General features: G+C 45.4%; 1 protein-coding gene across 3 annotated transcripts in view; it reads right to left on the bottom strand.

The window, feature by feature from the left end:
* The window catches only part of TBPL2 (TATA-box binding protein like 2), a 246,019-nt gene that overhangs the window by 4,482 nt on the left and 226,635 nt on the right, over window positions 1-14,902 (bottom strand). For 2 of the 3 annotated variants that reach the window (XM_083619315.1, XM_083619316.1), the window contains exons 2-4: window positions 9,192-9,598; window positions 6,272-6,359; window positions 2,259-2,350 (exon numbers count right to left, since the gene is read on the bottom strand). In XM_083619315.1, the coding sequence (XP_083475441.1) occupies window positions 2,259-2,350; window positions 6,272-6,359; window positions 9,192-9,598 (587 nt within the window). Of the gene's footprint in view, window positions 1-2,258; window positions 2,351-6,271; window positions 6,360-9,191; window positions 9,599-12,083; window positions 12,662-14,902 lie in introns of those variants that run through there. The other variant, XM_083619314.1, reaches the window with a different exon arrangement.

Here is a 14,902-nt window from a genome sequence, read left to right as displayed (position 1 = left end):
CCCGCTCCCCATTAAGTAGGGCTACCTTTGAAGGTGACCTGGAAACTGCAATTAATCCAGAATGCGGCAGCTAGACTGGTGACTGGGAGCGGCCACCGAGACCACATAACACCGGTCCTGAAAGACCTACATTGGCTCCCAGTACGTTTCTGAGCACAATTCAAAGTGTTGGTGCTGACCTTGAAAGCCCTAAATCGCCTCGGCCCAGTATACCTGAAGGAGTGTCTCCACCCCCATCGTCCAGCCCAGACACTGAGGTCCAGCTCCGAGGGCCTTCTGGCGGTTCCCTCACTGCGAGAAGTGAGGTTACAGGGAACCAGACAGAGGGCCTTCTCGGTAGTGGCACCCGCTCTGTGGAGCGCCCTCCCACCAGATGTGAAGGAAATAAGCAGCTATCTTCTTTTTAAAAGACATCTGAAGGCAGCTCTGTTTAGGGAAGTTTTTAATACTTAATGCTGTATTGTTTTTAACACTCTATTGAGAGCTGCCCAGAGTGGCTGGGAAACTCAGCCAGATGGGCAGGGTATAAATAAATTAATAATAATAATAATAATAATAATAATAATAATAATAATAATAATGTGGAATTATTTAATTGTACATCAAAATGAAAAATAACTCTGTATATGTATTGCTGCAGCTGCAAATTTGGAAAATTCCATTGAAGCTAAGCAAAAGGAACAGAGAGCCTAAGAGATGATAATCAACTTAGAATGTCTCTCTGCAAGCTTGCACGTGGAATGTTAACTTAGATCACATGAGAAAGGTATTGGGTTGCAAATCTCAATTTTGTCTGAGTTGGTCTTTGCTCTCTCCCTGGAAGCAGCCGGAGAGAAAAGTGTGCAATCTCCAGGAATGCAGCCTCAGAGTATAATACAGGCTGTGGAAGAGGCAGAGCTTTGTTTTCAGCTCTGGGTGAAGTAATTTCATGTTTCTAAGATGTTTAACCTATGCGTGGAGAAGCATATGATACTATGCAATAATTTGGGTGTAATATTACTGTTGCAAGTCTGTTTTGCAACAAGTTCTATTAGTAAAGCTTTTGAACCGTATTTTTGGACTGGACTATTCTTATTTCAAGGAGGGTCCGTTTTTATTCACCCTACTGCTTCCAAATGCACAATATCAATACTCCCCCCCCCAATAAATATTTTTTCCTTTTGGCTCATTTCCTTTATATTGTGGGCCTGAGGGCAGAGACAGGCTTGTTAGTGACATTTGCAAGGTTCTCTGGGAGCCTGCAAACAAAACGTTTCCCACATTATTCCAGTTGTTCCTATTTATTTATCTGTCAGGACAGACCCTATTTCTTGGTACTTGTTCAGAGCGCTTGGAAAGTTATAACTGGGGCCTGAGAATTGGGGTGTTGCAAGCATGTCTCTGTTTACTTCTGTGAAATGTGCAATGTAAACATTATTCAAATCAAACGAATCTGTATGTGCTGACTTTCAACCATTTATTACAGGCTTTCTGCTATCCTTTGGGAGGGGCAGAGAACTATGTGAGCAGTGAAAAGCGCCCCCTCTAACCATTGTATATCCTACTAATCGCAACCCGGCCTCCAGTTATTTCACTTGCATCACCCACAACACTTCCTTATATTACAGGGTCAGGTTTAAGGTGCTGGTTTTGACCTTTAAAGCCCTTCACAGCCTAGGACCCTCGTACCTACAGGACCGCCTCTCCCGGTATGCCCCACGGAGAGCCTCAAGGTCCATAAATAGCAACACCCTAGTGGTCCCGGGCCCTAAGGAAGTTAGATTAGCTTCAACCAGAGCCAGGGCCTTTTCAACACTGGCCCCGGCCTGGTGGAACGCTCTGCCTCATGAGACCAGGGCCCTGCAGGATCTGATTTCTTTCCGCAGGGCCTGTAAGACAGAGTTGTTCCGCCTGGCCTTTGGCTTGGAGCCAATTTGATTTCCTCCCCCCTTTTCTTTTTTCTTCTTCCTTTCTCCTCCTGTGATGAGGCTGAATTTTAATATTTTAATGTTTTAATATTTTAATGTTGTATTTTAATCTTGTTTTTAAGTTGTATTCATTCAACTTGTTTTTATTATTGCTTGTTAGCCGCCATGCGCCCGGCCTGGGGGGGGCGGGGTATAAATAAAAATTATTATTATTATTATTATTCAGAGTCACATGGCTAGGCAAAACGTATTTAAAAGGAAGGAGAGAAAGAAAGCTAAGGTTTGCAGAAAGCTCAATCCTGCCCGCCATGTCAGTGCCCCGTTTATTCTGGGTTCATAGCAAAGTCCTACCTTTTCGCTCCTGTGCAGACCATTTTGCCGGAACTAAATATGAGGGCTGTTGTCCTTGGTTCTCGAATTCGCATGATCACAGCGGCAAACCTCTGAAGTTCAGGAAAAAACCAGATTACCACCTTGCAAATCTGTTTTAGACAAGTGCCTCTGGCAGTATCTTACGAAATACAGAGATTTGACCCGACAGTTGCACTCTGTGCATGCTCACCCTTCTCATTTCTGAGGCTCTTGCAATGGAGGAATCTACAAGACCTGTTTTCCACAAGCCCTTTCTAATATTACATTTATATGCCACCTTTTCTAGCAAGGAGTTCAAGGCTGTGTACAAGGTTCTCCTCCACCCCAGTTCATCCTCACAGCAAACCTGTGAGGTAGGCTAGGCTGAGAGATAGTGACTGGCTCAAGGTCACCCAATGAGCTTCATGGCTGGGTGGGGATTCGAACCGTGGTCTCTCAAAGTCATAGTTCAACATTCTAGAATTGTAGAGTTGGAAGAGACCACGAGGATCATGTACTCCAACCTTCTGCAATGCAGCAATCTTTTGCCCAACGTGGGGTTCAAACTCATAATCCTGACAAAAAAAATTTTTTCCTTCCAGTAGCACCTTAAAGACCAACTAAGTTAGTTCTTGGTATGAGCTTTCGTGTGCATGCACACTTCTTCAGATACACTGAAACAGAAGTTGCCAGATCCTTCTATATAGTGAGAAGGTGGGGAGGGGTATTACTCAGAAGGGTGGTGGGAATGGGTGATTGGCAGATAGCTGTGGTGTAGAATCATAGAATCATAGAATCATCGAGTTGGAAGAGACCACAAGGGCCATCGAGTCCAACCCCCTGCCAAGCAGGAAACACCATCAGAGCACTCCTGACATATGGTTGTCAAGCCTCTGCTTAAAGACCTCCAAAGAAGGAGACTCCACCACACTCCTTGGCAGCAAATTCCACTGTCAAACAGCTCTTACTGTCAGGAAGTTCTTCCTAATGTTTAGGTGGAATCTTCTTTCTTGTAGTTTGGATCCATTGCTCCGTGTCCGCTTCTCTGGAGCAGCAGAAAACAACCTTTCTCCCTCCTCTATGTGACATCCTTTTATATATTTGAACATGGCTATCATATCACCCCTTAACCTCCTCTTCTCCAGGCTAAACATGCCCAGCTCCCTTAGCCGTTCCTCATAAGGCATCGTTTCCAGGCCTTTGACCATTTTGGTTGCCCTCCTCTGGACACGTTCCAGTTTGTCAGTGTCCTTCTTGAACTGTGGTGCCCAGAACTGGACACAGTACTCCAGGTGAGGTCTGACCAGAGCAGAATACAGTGGCACTATTACTTCCCTTGATCTAGATGCTATACTCCTATTGATGCAGCCCAGAATTGCATTGGCTTTTTTAGCTGCCGCGTCACACTGTTGGCTCATGTCAAGTTTGTGGTCAACCAAGACTCCTAGATCCTTTTCACATGTACTGCTCTCAAGCCAGGTGTCACCCATCTTGTATTTGTGCCTCTCATTTTTTTTGCCCAAGTGCAATACTTTACATTTCTCCCTGTTAAAATTCATCTTGTTTGTTTTGGCCCAGTTCTCTAATCTGTCAAGGTCGTTTTGAAGTGTGATCCTGTCCTCTGGGGTGTTAGCCACCCCTCCCAGTTTGGTGTCATCTGCAAATTTGATCAGGATGACCTTGAGTCCATCATCCAAGTCGTTGATAAAGATGTTGAATAAGACTGGGCCCAAGACAGAACCCTGTGGCACCCCACTAGTCACTCTTCCCCAGGATGAAGAGGAACCATTGATGAGCACCCTTTGGGTTCGGTCAGTCAGCCAGTTACAAATCCACTGAGTGGTAGCATAGTCAAGACCGCATTTTACCAGCTTCTTTACAAGAATATCATGGGGCACCTTGTCAAATGCCTTGCTGAAATCAAGGTAGGCTACATCCACTGCGTTCCCTTCATCTACCAGGCTTGTAATTCTGTCAAAAAACGAGATCAGGTTCGTCTGACATGACTTATTTTTCAGAAATCCATGCTGACTATTGGTGATCACAGCATTCCTTTCTAGGTGCTCACAGACTGTTTGCTTAATGATCTGCTCCAGAATCTTCCCTGGTATTGATGTCAGACTGACTGGGCGGTAATTATTTGGGTCCTCTCTTTTCCCCTTTTTGAAAATAGGGACAACATTTGCCCTCCTCCAGTCTGCCGGGACTTCGCCGGTTCTCCAGGAATTCTCAAAGATGACTGCCAGTGGTTCTGAAATCACATCTGCCAGTTCTTTTAATACTCTTGGATGCAGTTCATCTGGCCCTGGAGACTTGAATACATCTAGACTAGCCAAGTATTCTTGTACTATCTCCTTAGTTATTCTGGGCTGTGTTTCCTCTGCTGAATCATTTGCTCCAAATTCTTCAGGTCGGGCATTGTTTTCTTTATCGGAGAAGACTGAGGCAAAGAAGGCATTGAGGAGTTCAGCCCTTTCTGTGTCCCCTGTTTGCATTTCACCATCTTCTCCTCTGAGTGACCCCACTGTTTCTTTGTTCTTCCTTTTGCTACGAACATACCCATAAAAGCCTTTTTTGTTGCTTTTAACCTCTCTAGCAAGCCTGAGTTCATTCTGTGCTTTAGCTTTTCTGACTTTGTGTCTACACGTGCTGGCTATTTGTTTGAATTCCTCTATGGTGGTTTCCCCCCCTTTCCATTTTTTGTACACATCCTTTTTTAATCTTAACTCAGTTAAAAGTTCTTTAGATAGCCACCCTGGCTTCTTAGGCACCTTCCATGTTTCCGTCTCATTGGTATTGCCTGAAGTTGTGCTTTTACTATCTCCCTCTTAACAAACTCCCAGCCATCATGAACTCCCTTTCTTTTTAGTATTACTGTCCATGGGATCTCACCCAGCACTTCCCTAAGTTTTATGAAGTCGGCTTTCTTAAAGTCGAGAAATTGTGTCCTAGTATGCTTGGCTGCTCCTTTCCGCTGTATAGTAAACTTCAGAAGAGCATGATCACTCGCGCCTAATGATCCTTCCACTTCTACCCCACTAACCAGGTCATCAACATTGGTTAGGACCAGATCTAAAATGGCTGTTCCTCTTGTTGCTTCTCCCACTTTCTGGACAATGAAGTTGTCTGCAAGGCCAGTGTGGAATCTGTTTGACCTTATGCTCTTGGCTGAGTTTGACATCCAACAAATATCCGGGTAATTGAAGTCCCCCATTACTACTATCTCCCTTCCTTTTGCATGCTTGGCCATCTGTTCCAGGAAGGCATCATCTATGTCCTCCGTTTGGCTTGGGGATCTATAGTAAAGCCTGGTGAGCCTGTTGACGACTCTTAACGACTGCAATAGGTCTTACAGGAAAAAGCAAGGGGTGAGAAGGTGAAAAATGGCTTTGTCATGTATAACGAGATAAGAATCCAATGTCTTTGTTCAGACCAGGTCTCTCCATGGTTTTAAGTTTGGTAATGAGTTGCAATTCAGCAGCTTCTCTTTCCAGTCTATAGAGACCTGGTCTGAACAAAGACATTGGATTCTTATCTCGTTATACATGACAAAGCCATTTTTCACCTTCTCACCCCTTGCTTTTTCCTGTAAGACCTATTGCAGTCGTTAAGAGTCGTCAACAGGCTCACCACAGCTATCTGCCAATCACCCATTCCCACCACCCTTCTGAGTAATACCCCTCCCCACCTTCTCACTATATATAAGGATCTGGCAACTTCTGTTTCAGTGTATCTGAAGAAGTGTGCATGCACACGAAAGCTCATACCAAGAACTAACTTAGTTGGTCTTTAAGGTGCTACTGGAAGGAAAAATTTTTTTTTGTTTTGACTATGGCAGACCAACACGGCTACCTATCTGTATCATAATCCTGAGATTAAGAGTCTCGTGTTCTACCGACTGGGGTACCCCAGCACCTCCATCTCTAGAGTCCACCAAGTCTGAGCCCAACCAGAATCTCAAAGGGGAACAATTTCTCAGAGGCAAGGCACCAAACAGCTTCCCTGGGGCTTACCTTTGGGTTGAATTCTGCATTCCTAGCTTGAAGGGCAATGTTCTTGAGGTCCAGCTTACAAGCCAAGTTTACAGTGGCCACTATATTCCTAGGAGAACAAGGGAGAAACATTGCACATTTAGGGTTTCATGCAACAGACTGACAAAGGTGCCTTTAGTGCTTAGAAGTGGCATGGATAAGTTCATGGGATGCATAAAAGATAATTAGAAGTCACTTGAAAGTAATAAATAGGCTAAGGATTAGTATAAGAATGTGTTGTAAAACATTAAGGACTAGAATACTAATAAAAGAGAGAAGGATAGTAAATGGAAGAAGTCAATTTCAATAGAAATATGATTTTAGAGAACTGTTACAAGGTGATACAATGAAATTCAGTTGGGGGGACCTCAGGAAGTCAATTAACAATGTAAGGCAATTTGGGTTTCGGAAGAAATAATTCTTTTTATGTTTTTCTTTTGTTCTGTAATGTGTTTTCTTTTGCTGTGTGTTGTAATGTCTTTTTTTCTTATAAATTTGGAAAAGCAATAAAAAAAATTTTGGGGGGAAAGTTCATGGGATGCATCACAGCAAATTTGCCATTCCTTTCAGTACTGAGCCATAAATTGAATGTCCATCATACTCCTCCTCCTCCTCCTCCTCCTCTTCTTCTTGTTCTTCTTCTTATTTCTAGATGCAATTAGTTCAGGGAAATCAACCAGCATCTGTTGGGATTGCATAAATTTGACCTTACTAGTTTGGGAACGTTCACACGACACAGTGGTACCTCGGTTTAAGAACAGTCTGGTTTAAGAACGATTCGGTTTACAAACTCTGCAAAACCGGAAATAGTGTCTTGCTTTGAGAACTTTACCTTGGTCTAAGAACAGAAGCCGAATGGTGGTTGGGGAACCTCAGGCCTCATTGGGGAAAGCGCGCCTTGGTTTCAGAATGGTTTTGGTTTAAGAACGGACTTCCGGAACGGATTAAGTTCGTAAACTGAGGTACCACCGTACATTCAAAGCACCCCCAATGCACATTTTAAACATAGAACAAAGAGTTTAAGATAAGCAAACAAGAGTGAAGAGAATGTGTTGCCATTGCTTAGCAACCTGGAGGCAGACTCCCACTTACTCAGGGAGAAGGCCCCCAAGTGGCTAGTGGCTAGCAGCAGCAGCAGCAGTAGTAGTAGCAGTAATACCCTGCCTTTTTCCCTGATGGGGACAAAAGGTGGCTTCAGATAAAAATAAGAACAACCAAAAACATAGAAAAATAACAATTAAAAAAACCAATTAATGATTTGCTGGATAAAAGCAACCATGGTAAAGGTAAAGGTAAAAGGGCCCCTGACCATAAGGTCCAGTCGTGACCGACTCTGGGGTTGCTGCGCTCATCTCGCTTTATTGGCTGAGGGAGCCGGCATATAGCTTCCGGGTCATGTGGCCAGCATGACTAAGCCGCTTCTGGCGAACCAGAGCAACGCATGGAAACACCGTTTACCTTCCCACCAGAGCGGTACCTATTTATCTACTTGCACTTTGACGTGCTTTGGAACTGCTAGGTTGGCAGGAGCTGGGACTGAGCAACGGGAGCTCACCCTGTTGCGGGGATTCGAATCACCAACCTTCTGATTGGCAATTCCCAGGCTCTGTGGTTTAACCCACAGCGCCACCCGCGTCCCAAAAGCAACCATATTTCAATCTATTGATTTTGTACTTACCGTATTTTTCGCCCTATAGGACGCACTTTTCCCCCTCCAAAAATGAAGGGGAAATGTGTGTGCGTCCTATGGGGCGAATGCAGGCTTCAGGAGAGCCCCAGCGCCAGCCCCACAAGGTCGGGGGACAGAGGGACCATGCTGTCTTCCTGCTGTCCCCGGACCTGATCTGAAGGCGGGCGGCAGGGAGAAGAGCGCTTCTCCCGGCTGCCTGCCCCGCAAGCTCCGGGGACAGCTGGGAGACGCAGCGCGTCTTCCTGCTGTCCCCGGACCTGATCTGAAGGCGGGCGGCGGGAGAAGAGCGCTTCTCCCCGCTGCCTGCCCCACAAGCTCCGGGGACAGCTGGGAGATGCAGCGCGTCTTCCTGCTGTCCCCGGACCTGATCTGAAGGCGGGCGGCGGGAGAAGAGCGCTTCTCCCCGCTGCCTGCCCCACAAGCTCCGGGGACAGCTGGGAGATGCAGCGCGTCTTCCTGCTGTCCCCGGACCTGATCTGAAGGCGGGCGGCGGGAGAAGAGCGCTTCTCCCCGCTGCCTGCCCCGCAAGCTCCGGGGACAGCTAGGAGACGCAGCGCGTCTTCCTGCTGTCCCGGACCTGATCTGAAGGCGGGCGGCGGGAGAAGAGCGCTTCTCCCCGCTGCCTGCCCCGCAAGCTCCGGGGACAGCTAGGAGACGCAGTGCGTCTTCCTGCTGTCCCGGACCTGATCTGAAGGCGGGCGGTGGGGAGAAGAGCGCTTCTCCCCGCTGCCGGCCCCACAAGCTCCTGGGGGGGGAAATAATTTTTTTCCCTTTATTTCCCCCCCAATAAACTTGATGCGTCCTATGGGCCGGTGCGTCCTATGGGGCGAAAAATACGGTAATACACATATAACTTTAACCCACCAGGTGGCACTATTTGTGTAGAAAGCTAACTACGGTAGAACTTGTTGAAACAAAATTAAAAAATTCCTTTCAGTAGCACCTTAGAGACCAACTAAGTTTGTTATTGGTATGAGCTTTCCTGTGCTTGTTGGTAAGCCTCTGTGTTTAAGTTAACTCCACCCCTTAAAAGCTGAGCCATTTGTTGTTTGCTGTCCTCTCCAGACGAGATGTCTGCTATTTCTCTCCTATCTCCACTCATCCCGTAAACAGTTCCTGCATAAATAAAGCCTTTGAACTCTACAAACTACAAGAGTGACTTTCAATCTAAGTCACCCAAGCTTCAAGGCGCTCTAAGAGGAATGAACCTACTGCAACTGTGGGACGATGCCAGAAGAACTTTCTGAAGCAGAGGCCATAGGGGTCATCGGGTTCATGGGAAGACAGGTTCCAGAGGCATCGGGCATCCTAGAAGCATCGGGCGACGGTTGAGTTGCGTTTTCATCCCTCTGTCGGGACAGGCCACTACCATTCAGGAAGATGCCACTGTCTTGCGATCCTGACTGAGAGCCGTGCTGCTCTCCCAATGCCATTGCACGGCCCTCATATTTGTTATCCGGGCTTAAATAGTCAGGCAGGAAGCTGAGGTCAATCGAGAAGTTGTGGGTCCGGTCGGATGGAGAATGAAACGATGCTCCCTGGTAGGAGGAAGGAGGCAAGTCTGCCGCGAAGGGGCTCATGGGAGCAGAAACCTGCGGGCTGGACGATGGAAAGTTATCCTATCACAACGTGGGAGAGAGAAAAAACAGTCGTCACACTTCTGCGTTAATAGGACATAAGAAGAGGCTGCTGGACCCATCTAGTCCAGCATCCTGTTCTCACAGTGGCTTGCCTGTGGGAAACCAGCAAGCAGGATTCAAACACAAGAGCATCTCTCCCCTTCTGTGGGTTCCAGCAACTGGGATTCAGAAGCATTGCTGGCTCCAACTGTGGAGGCAGAGCCGAGCCATTGTGGCTAGCAGTTGCCAAAAGCCCTTCGCGATAGGTAAAGGGTAAAGGGACCCCTGACCATTAGGTCCAGTTGTGACCGACTCTGGGGTTGCGGCGCTCATCTTGCTTTATTGGCCGAGGGAGCCGGCGTACAGCTTCCAGGTCATGTGGCCAGCATAAGCCGATTCTGGCGAACCAGAGCAGGGCACGGAAACACCGTTTACCTTCCCGCTGCAGCGGTACCTATTTATCTACTTGCACTTTGACTACTTCCCTTGAAAAAAGGGAAAAGTTGACAGCTATGGTTGCTAGGCTTCCCTGTCTCCAAGCAGACCTCCTCACTTACTCTTGCTTCACTTGGCTTCTTGCCAACTCACTAATTGTCCGCTTCAAAGCTGCCGTTTCTCCCAAACCTCAACACCCACAGCTACTGGGCATTTATTCAGATTCTGGGCATTTATTCCGATTTGATTGTGGGGAGGTTAGATGGCGTTGTGTCAAATCAAGCGCTATCCCACACATTCCGGCACACTTTCCCTTCTTAGAACGTCCACTAACATTCAGCCTCAGCTCTCTATCTGCAATTTGGGAATACGGTAATTAGATTTGCCCAGCTTACTTGGTCATGTTCATAGCTCAGTGGTGCAGCACATACTGTATTTTTCGCACCATAGGGCGCACTGGACCATAGGGCGCACCCAGTTTTTAGGGGGGGAAATCAAGGAAAAAAAAAATTTTTCCCCCCAGCCCCAAAGAGCAGCGTACAGGCTGCGCACAACCTCTCCCTGCCGGAGGGGTTGCGCGCAGCTATGGAGCAAGCCAAAGCAGCAAGCGGGATGGATCCCGCTCGCTGTTTTGGCTCCCCCTTTAGCCCCGTGCAGCCTCTCCCTCCCGGGAGAGGCTGCGTGGGGCTAAAGACTCCATAGCCCCGTGCAGCCTCTCCTTGCCGGAGACGCTGTGCAGGGCTTTCCTGGCTTTACTGGGAGGGATTCACCCACCTCCCGCAAAACCGGCAGAAGCCGCACAACTCCTTCTCCTGGCTTTTCTGGGAGGTGGGAGAAGGGACTGATGCGGCCAGTCAGTCCCTTCTCCCTCCTGTGGAAAAGCCCGCAAGAGCGCACGGAGCTTGTGTGCAGCTCTTGGGGGCTTTTCCCGCCTGCCTCCCCCCTGCATTCGCTCCATAGGACGCACACACATCTTCCCTTGCTTTTTAGGAGGGGAAAAGTGCGTCCTATGGTGCGAAAAATACGGTACTTTTAATGCCAAAGATCCCAGGTCGAATCCCTGATGGATGACTGGGGCAAACTATTAATTATTATTATTATTATTATTATTATTATTATTATTAATTGCAAAACATACAACACAAACAGAAAAAACAATACCACAATGACAACATTAATTGGCTACACATCACCTAACATCACACATATTTTTGACTTCCGAATCACCTCATTGTGCTTTCTAAACATTTTTAAGCTATATGCACTTCCTATTATATCTATTACATCTCAGGGACAATTTTTTACATTTACAATTCTCTTTAATATTCAAGATTCAATCTGTCAGGAAATTTGCATTTTCACAGTATTGTTTTAAATATTCTTTCAATATTGTCCATTATTTGCTCACTTTCTGATTTGAGTTTCCTCTTATTCTCCCAGCCATTTTTGCCAGTTCCAGGTGTTCTATCATCTTCACCTGCCAGTCAAGCTTTATAGGAATTAAGTCACCTTTCCAATTTTTTGCTACCAGAGTTCTGGCCGCCGTGGTTGCATACATAAAGATGGTTCTAAAGTTTTTTTGTATTTCAGTGGACATAATGCCTAACAGAAAGCCTTCTGAGTTTTTTTTTTTTGAAAGGAGAATTTAAAAATCTTTTTAAGTTTGTTGTATATTATATCCCAAAATTCTCGTATCCTCACACAATCCCGCCTGGGACAGGGACAAACTCCTGCCTTAAACCCTGCTACCTTCTGGGCCACATGAACCAATAGGCTGAATCAATATAAGGTATATTCCTATGTTCCTAAATGCTAAGCAATAGGAGCAGAACAGAAATAATATGACCAGAATCAATCAAATTAAATGTGGAAACAACACACTTGCTCAACTTGTTCCAATAGCGTGACTGGGAGTTTTGCTAGTTCCACAGTAAAAAGCGGATAGCCACCTTTCACTAAGGCCTGCAGGTATTCTTTGACTCTGGCAATACTAGCAGGAAAAACAGTTGCCCTTTCAGAATGGATTAAGCCCCAGCATCCTTCATTTTACCTGGCCTGTACACTGGTCCAGGTAGTTTTCCAGGGATAAATCCTCATCCATGTTTGGTTTCCCTATTCCACAGGAGAGCAGGTCAACGGTTTCCAGTAACAGTATGGATGGAGAAAGAAGATGGAAACTGCTGTAGCAACCTAGAGAACATCTCTCCAGCTGGTGATGTTGGGAGTAAATGACTACAGGTGAGTTAAATTAAGAAACCCCCTTAATTGGAGAAAAGGGAATCAGGTGGTCTTAGGAAGCCTGAGCAGCTATTCACTGGGAGATTTCTCCTGACTGCTCTCTAGATCTGTTGGTATATGCAGGAGAATCTCACAGGCTTACCCAAGCAAAGCTGTGCTGGTCATACTATAACACCTGACTTCCATTTGATGGTGTGCAACAGAACTTGAGTCATACAAAGGCTTTGAAATTAAACTGGCTTCAAAAGGCGCAACTTTCCCCAGTGTAGCCTGGGAATTGTAGTTCAACGAGCCCCTTTACATCACTGCAACAACCTCCAGCGTTTCTCCACGGGGAGCCACATAGTTAAAACAGGCATGAAAATAGCTTTTCTGTGAAAAACCGTGTTTGCTCAGAGGCTGGTTCGTGGGCATTTGCTAATGCGGTTGTGTATAAAAGCATGCATCTCAGCAGATGTATGTTCATGTACGCTACTACAGCGGCAAGAATGTTACTTGCCCCAAAATGGAAAGAAGCAGAAGGAAGAATGGATACAAAAACTTATGAAATATGCAGAAATGGCGAAATTTGCTGGAAGAGTAAGAAATCAAGATAAGCATTTTTTACATAAAAGAACGGAAATGGTTGGTTGAATATTTCCAGAGAAAATGATTATAAATTAGTGAAATGTATAAAATCAGTGAAATGTATGAAGTTGAAAAGTATAAATAAATAAAAAAAGAAAAGCATGCATCTCAGCGGCAGGATCATTTTGAACATGGCCTCCTGGAGAACGAGGAGAGGCTTTGTCTTGGGTCACATCCACACCAGAAACAGGCAGCCCTGTTTAGGGAAAGTTTTTAGTATTTGATGAATTATTGTATTCCAATAGTTTGTTGGAAGCCGCCCAGAGTGGCTGGGGAAACCCAGCCAGATGGGCGGGGTATAAATAATAAAAATATTATTATTATTAATAATAATAATTATTATTATTAATAATAATTTCAAGAACATGGCTCCCCCCCCCAAGTGCTGGGAGCTGTAGTTCACACTCCTCACTGAGCTACAATTCCCAGCACCCTTCACAAACTAGTTCCCAGCCCTGTGCTTTGGGTGTATGGTACGGATTGCCTGGTTTTCCTCTGTTCCTCTGGAGATCTTTGAAGGTGATGAAGAGCAGATAGCCAGCTAAAGCTGTGGTACCGGTTGGAAGACTGATTGTCTCCCAGAGCACTTGGAAAAGAGCGTAGGAAGACACCCACAAAGCATTAAACATGTGGCATGTCAGGTTAGCAGAACCCAAGTGCAGAGGTTGAGTCTTCTTTTCAGCACGGTGCAGGCTGAATAGAGACGTCTTGGGATTTGTTGGGATTAAATGTGTTCAAAAATAACAGACCATCAAGCTGGGCTTCCATTTTCATCTGTGGTGGAGAACATAGGAAGGTGCCTTCCACCGAGTTGCACCATTGGCACATGGTCACCTTCTCACCAAGCTGCTTGGCAATAGTCTTGTAGCCCAGTCCAGCCTTGTGCAGGTCTACAGTCTTGTCCCTGACATCCTTGGACAGCTCTTTGGTCTTGGTCATGGTGGCTACTTTGGAATCTGCTGGGTTGATTGCTTCTGTTGACAGGTGCCTTTTCTACAAGTACTGTAACAAGCTAGGATTACAGGCAAGACCTCTCCCTTACTGCAGGTGCTTCTAATCTCAGCTCATTACATACAGTGAAGATACCAGGTAGCCTGGCATCTGGCTGGTCGATAGGGGATCAAATACTTATTTCACTCATTATAATGCACATCAATCTCTGACTATTGTCTTCTGGGGTTTTTTTCTGTTGTTGTTCTGTCTCTTTTGTGTGCATGCATACCTCTTCAGAACAAACTTAGTTGGTCTCTAAGGTGCTACTGGACAATTTTCTAATTATTTTTATTCATTCAAACTCTTGGACTACACCGAAACGGCAAAACTGACCAGAAAGCTCAGGAACCAAGAAGACAGAAACTTCAATAAAGAATGGGGAAAATTTATAATTTATCTTGGGAGACCACTGTAAGCAGATGAAAACATTAGCAGAATTGCAGGAACACTTGTAATGTAGCAAGTACTATGGAGATAATGGAGTTATATAAAATATGGACTATTGAAAAAATATGTAGTAGAAAAGGTTAAAAGAAGGACCCATGGAGGGGAAGGTGAGAAGTCCAGAGATTCGGAGAAATCTTTAAATGTGGATGTACTGTATATGGTTGTATTGTTATAATTTTATACTTGTAAAATCAAATAAAAATAAATTTTAAAGAAAGGGAACACTGATTTGCACATGCTAATTTATACATAGGTGCATATATGGAAATGTTATATACGCAGTAACACAAGACATCTCACACTAGCCAGGAAGACGGTGATCAGGTGTTCTGTGTGTCTGTTGTCTAGGTGTTCACTGTTGATGGGCAATTTCCAAGGTCCCTGCACTATACCCTTATTCTTTATATTTAAACTATTCTTTATCTTTTGAACTGGACTTTGACCAGAGCGTCCTTTGAGCAGAGGATGCCTTCAAATCAAGGATTTCCATCTGTAAAGTAGGGCACATGGCCACCCAACTCAGCAAGAAAAGGATGGGTTACAAGGGCCCTAAGGAAGTCAGAT

Source organism: Podarcis filfolensis (genome assembly GCF_964270895.1).
Source record: "Podarcis filfolensis genome assembly, chromosome: 1".
Taxonomy (NCBI): domain Eukaryota; kingdom Metazoa; phylum Chordata; class Lepidosauria; order Squamata; family Lacertidae; genus Podarcis; species Podarcis filfolensis.
Note: the sequence above shows the minus strand (reverse complement) of the source record. Positions and strands in the feature narration are given on the sequence as shown.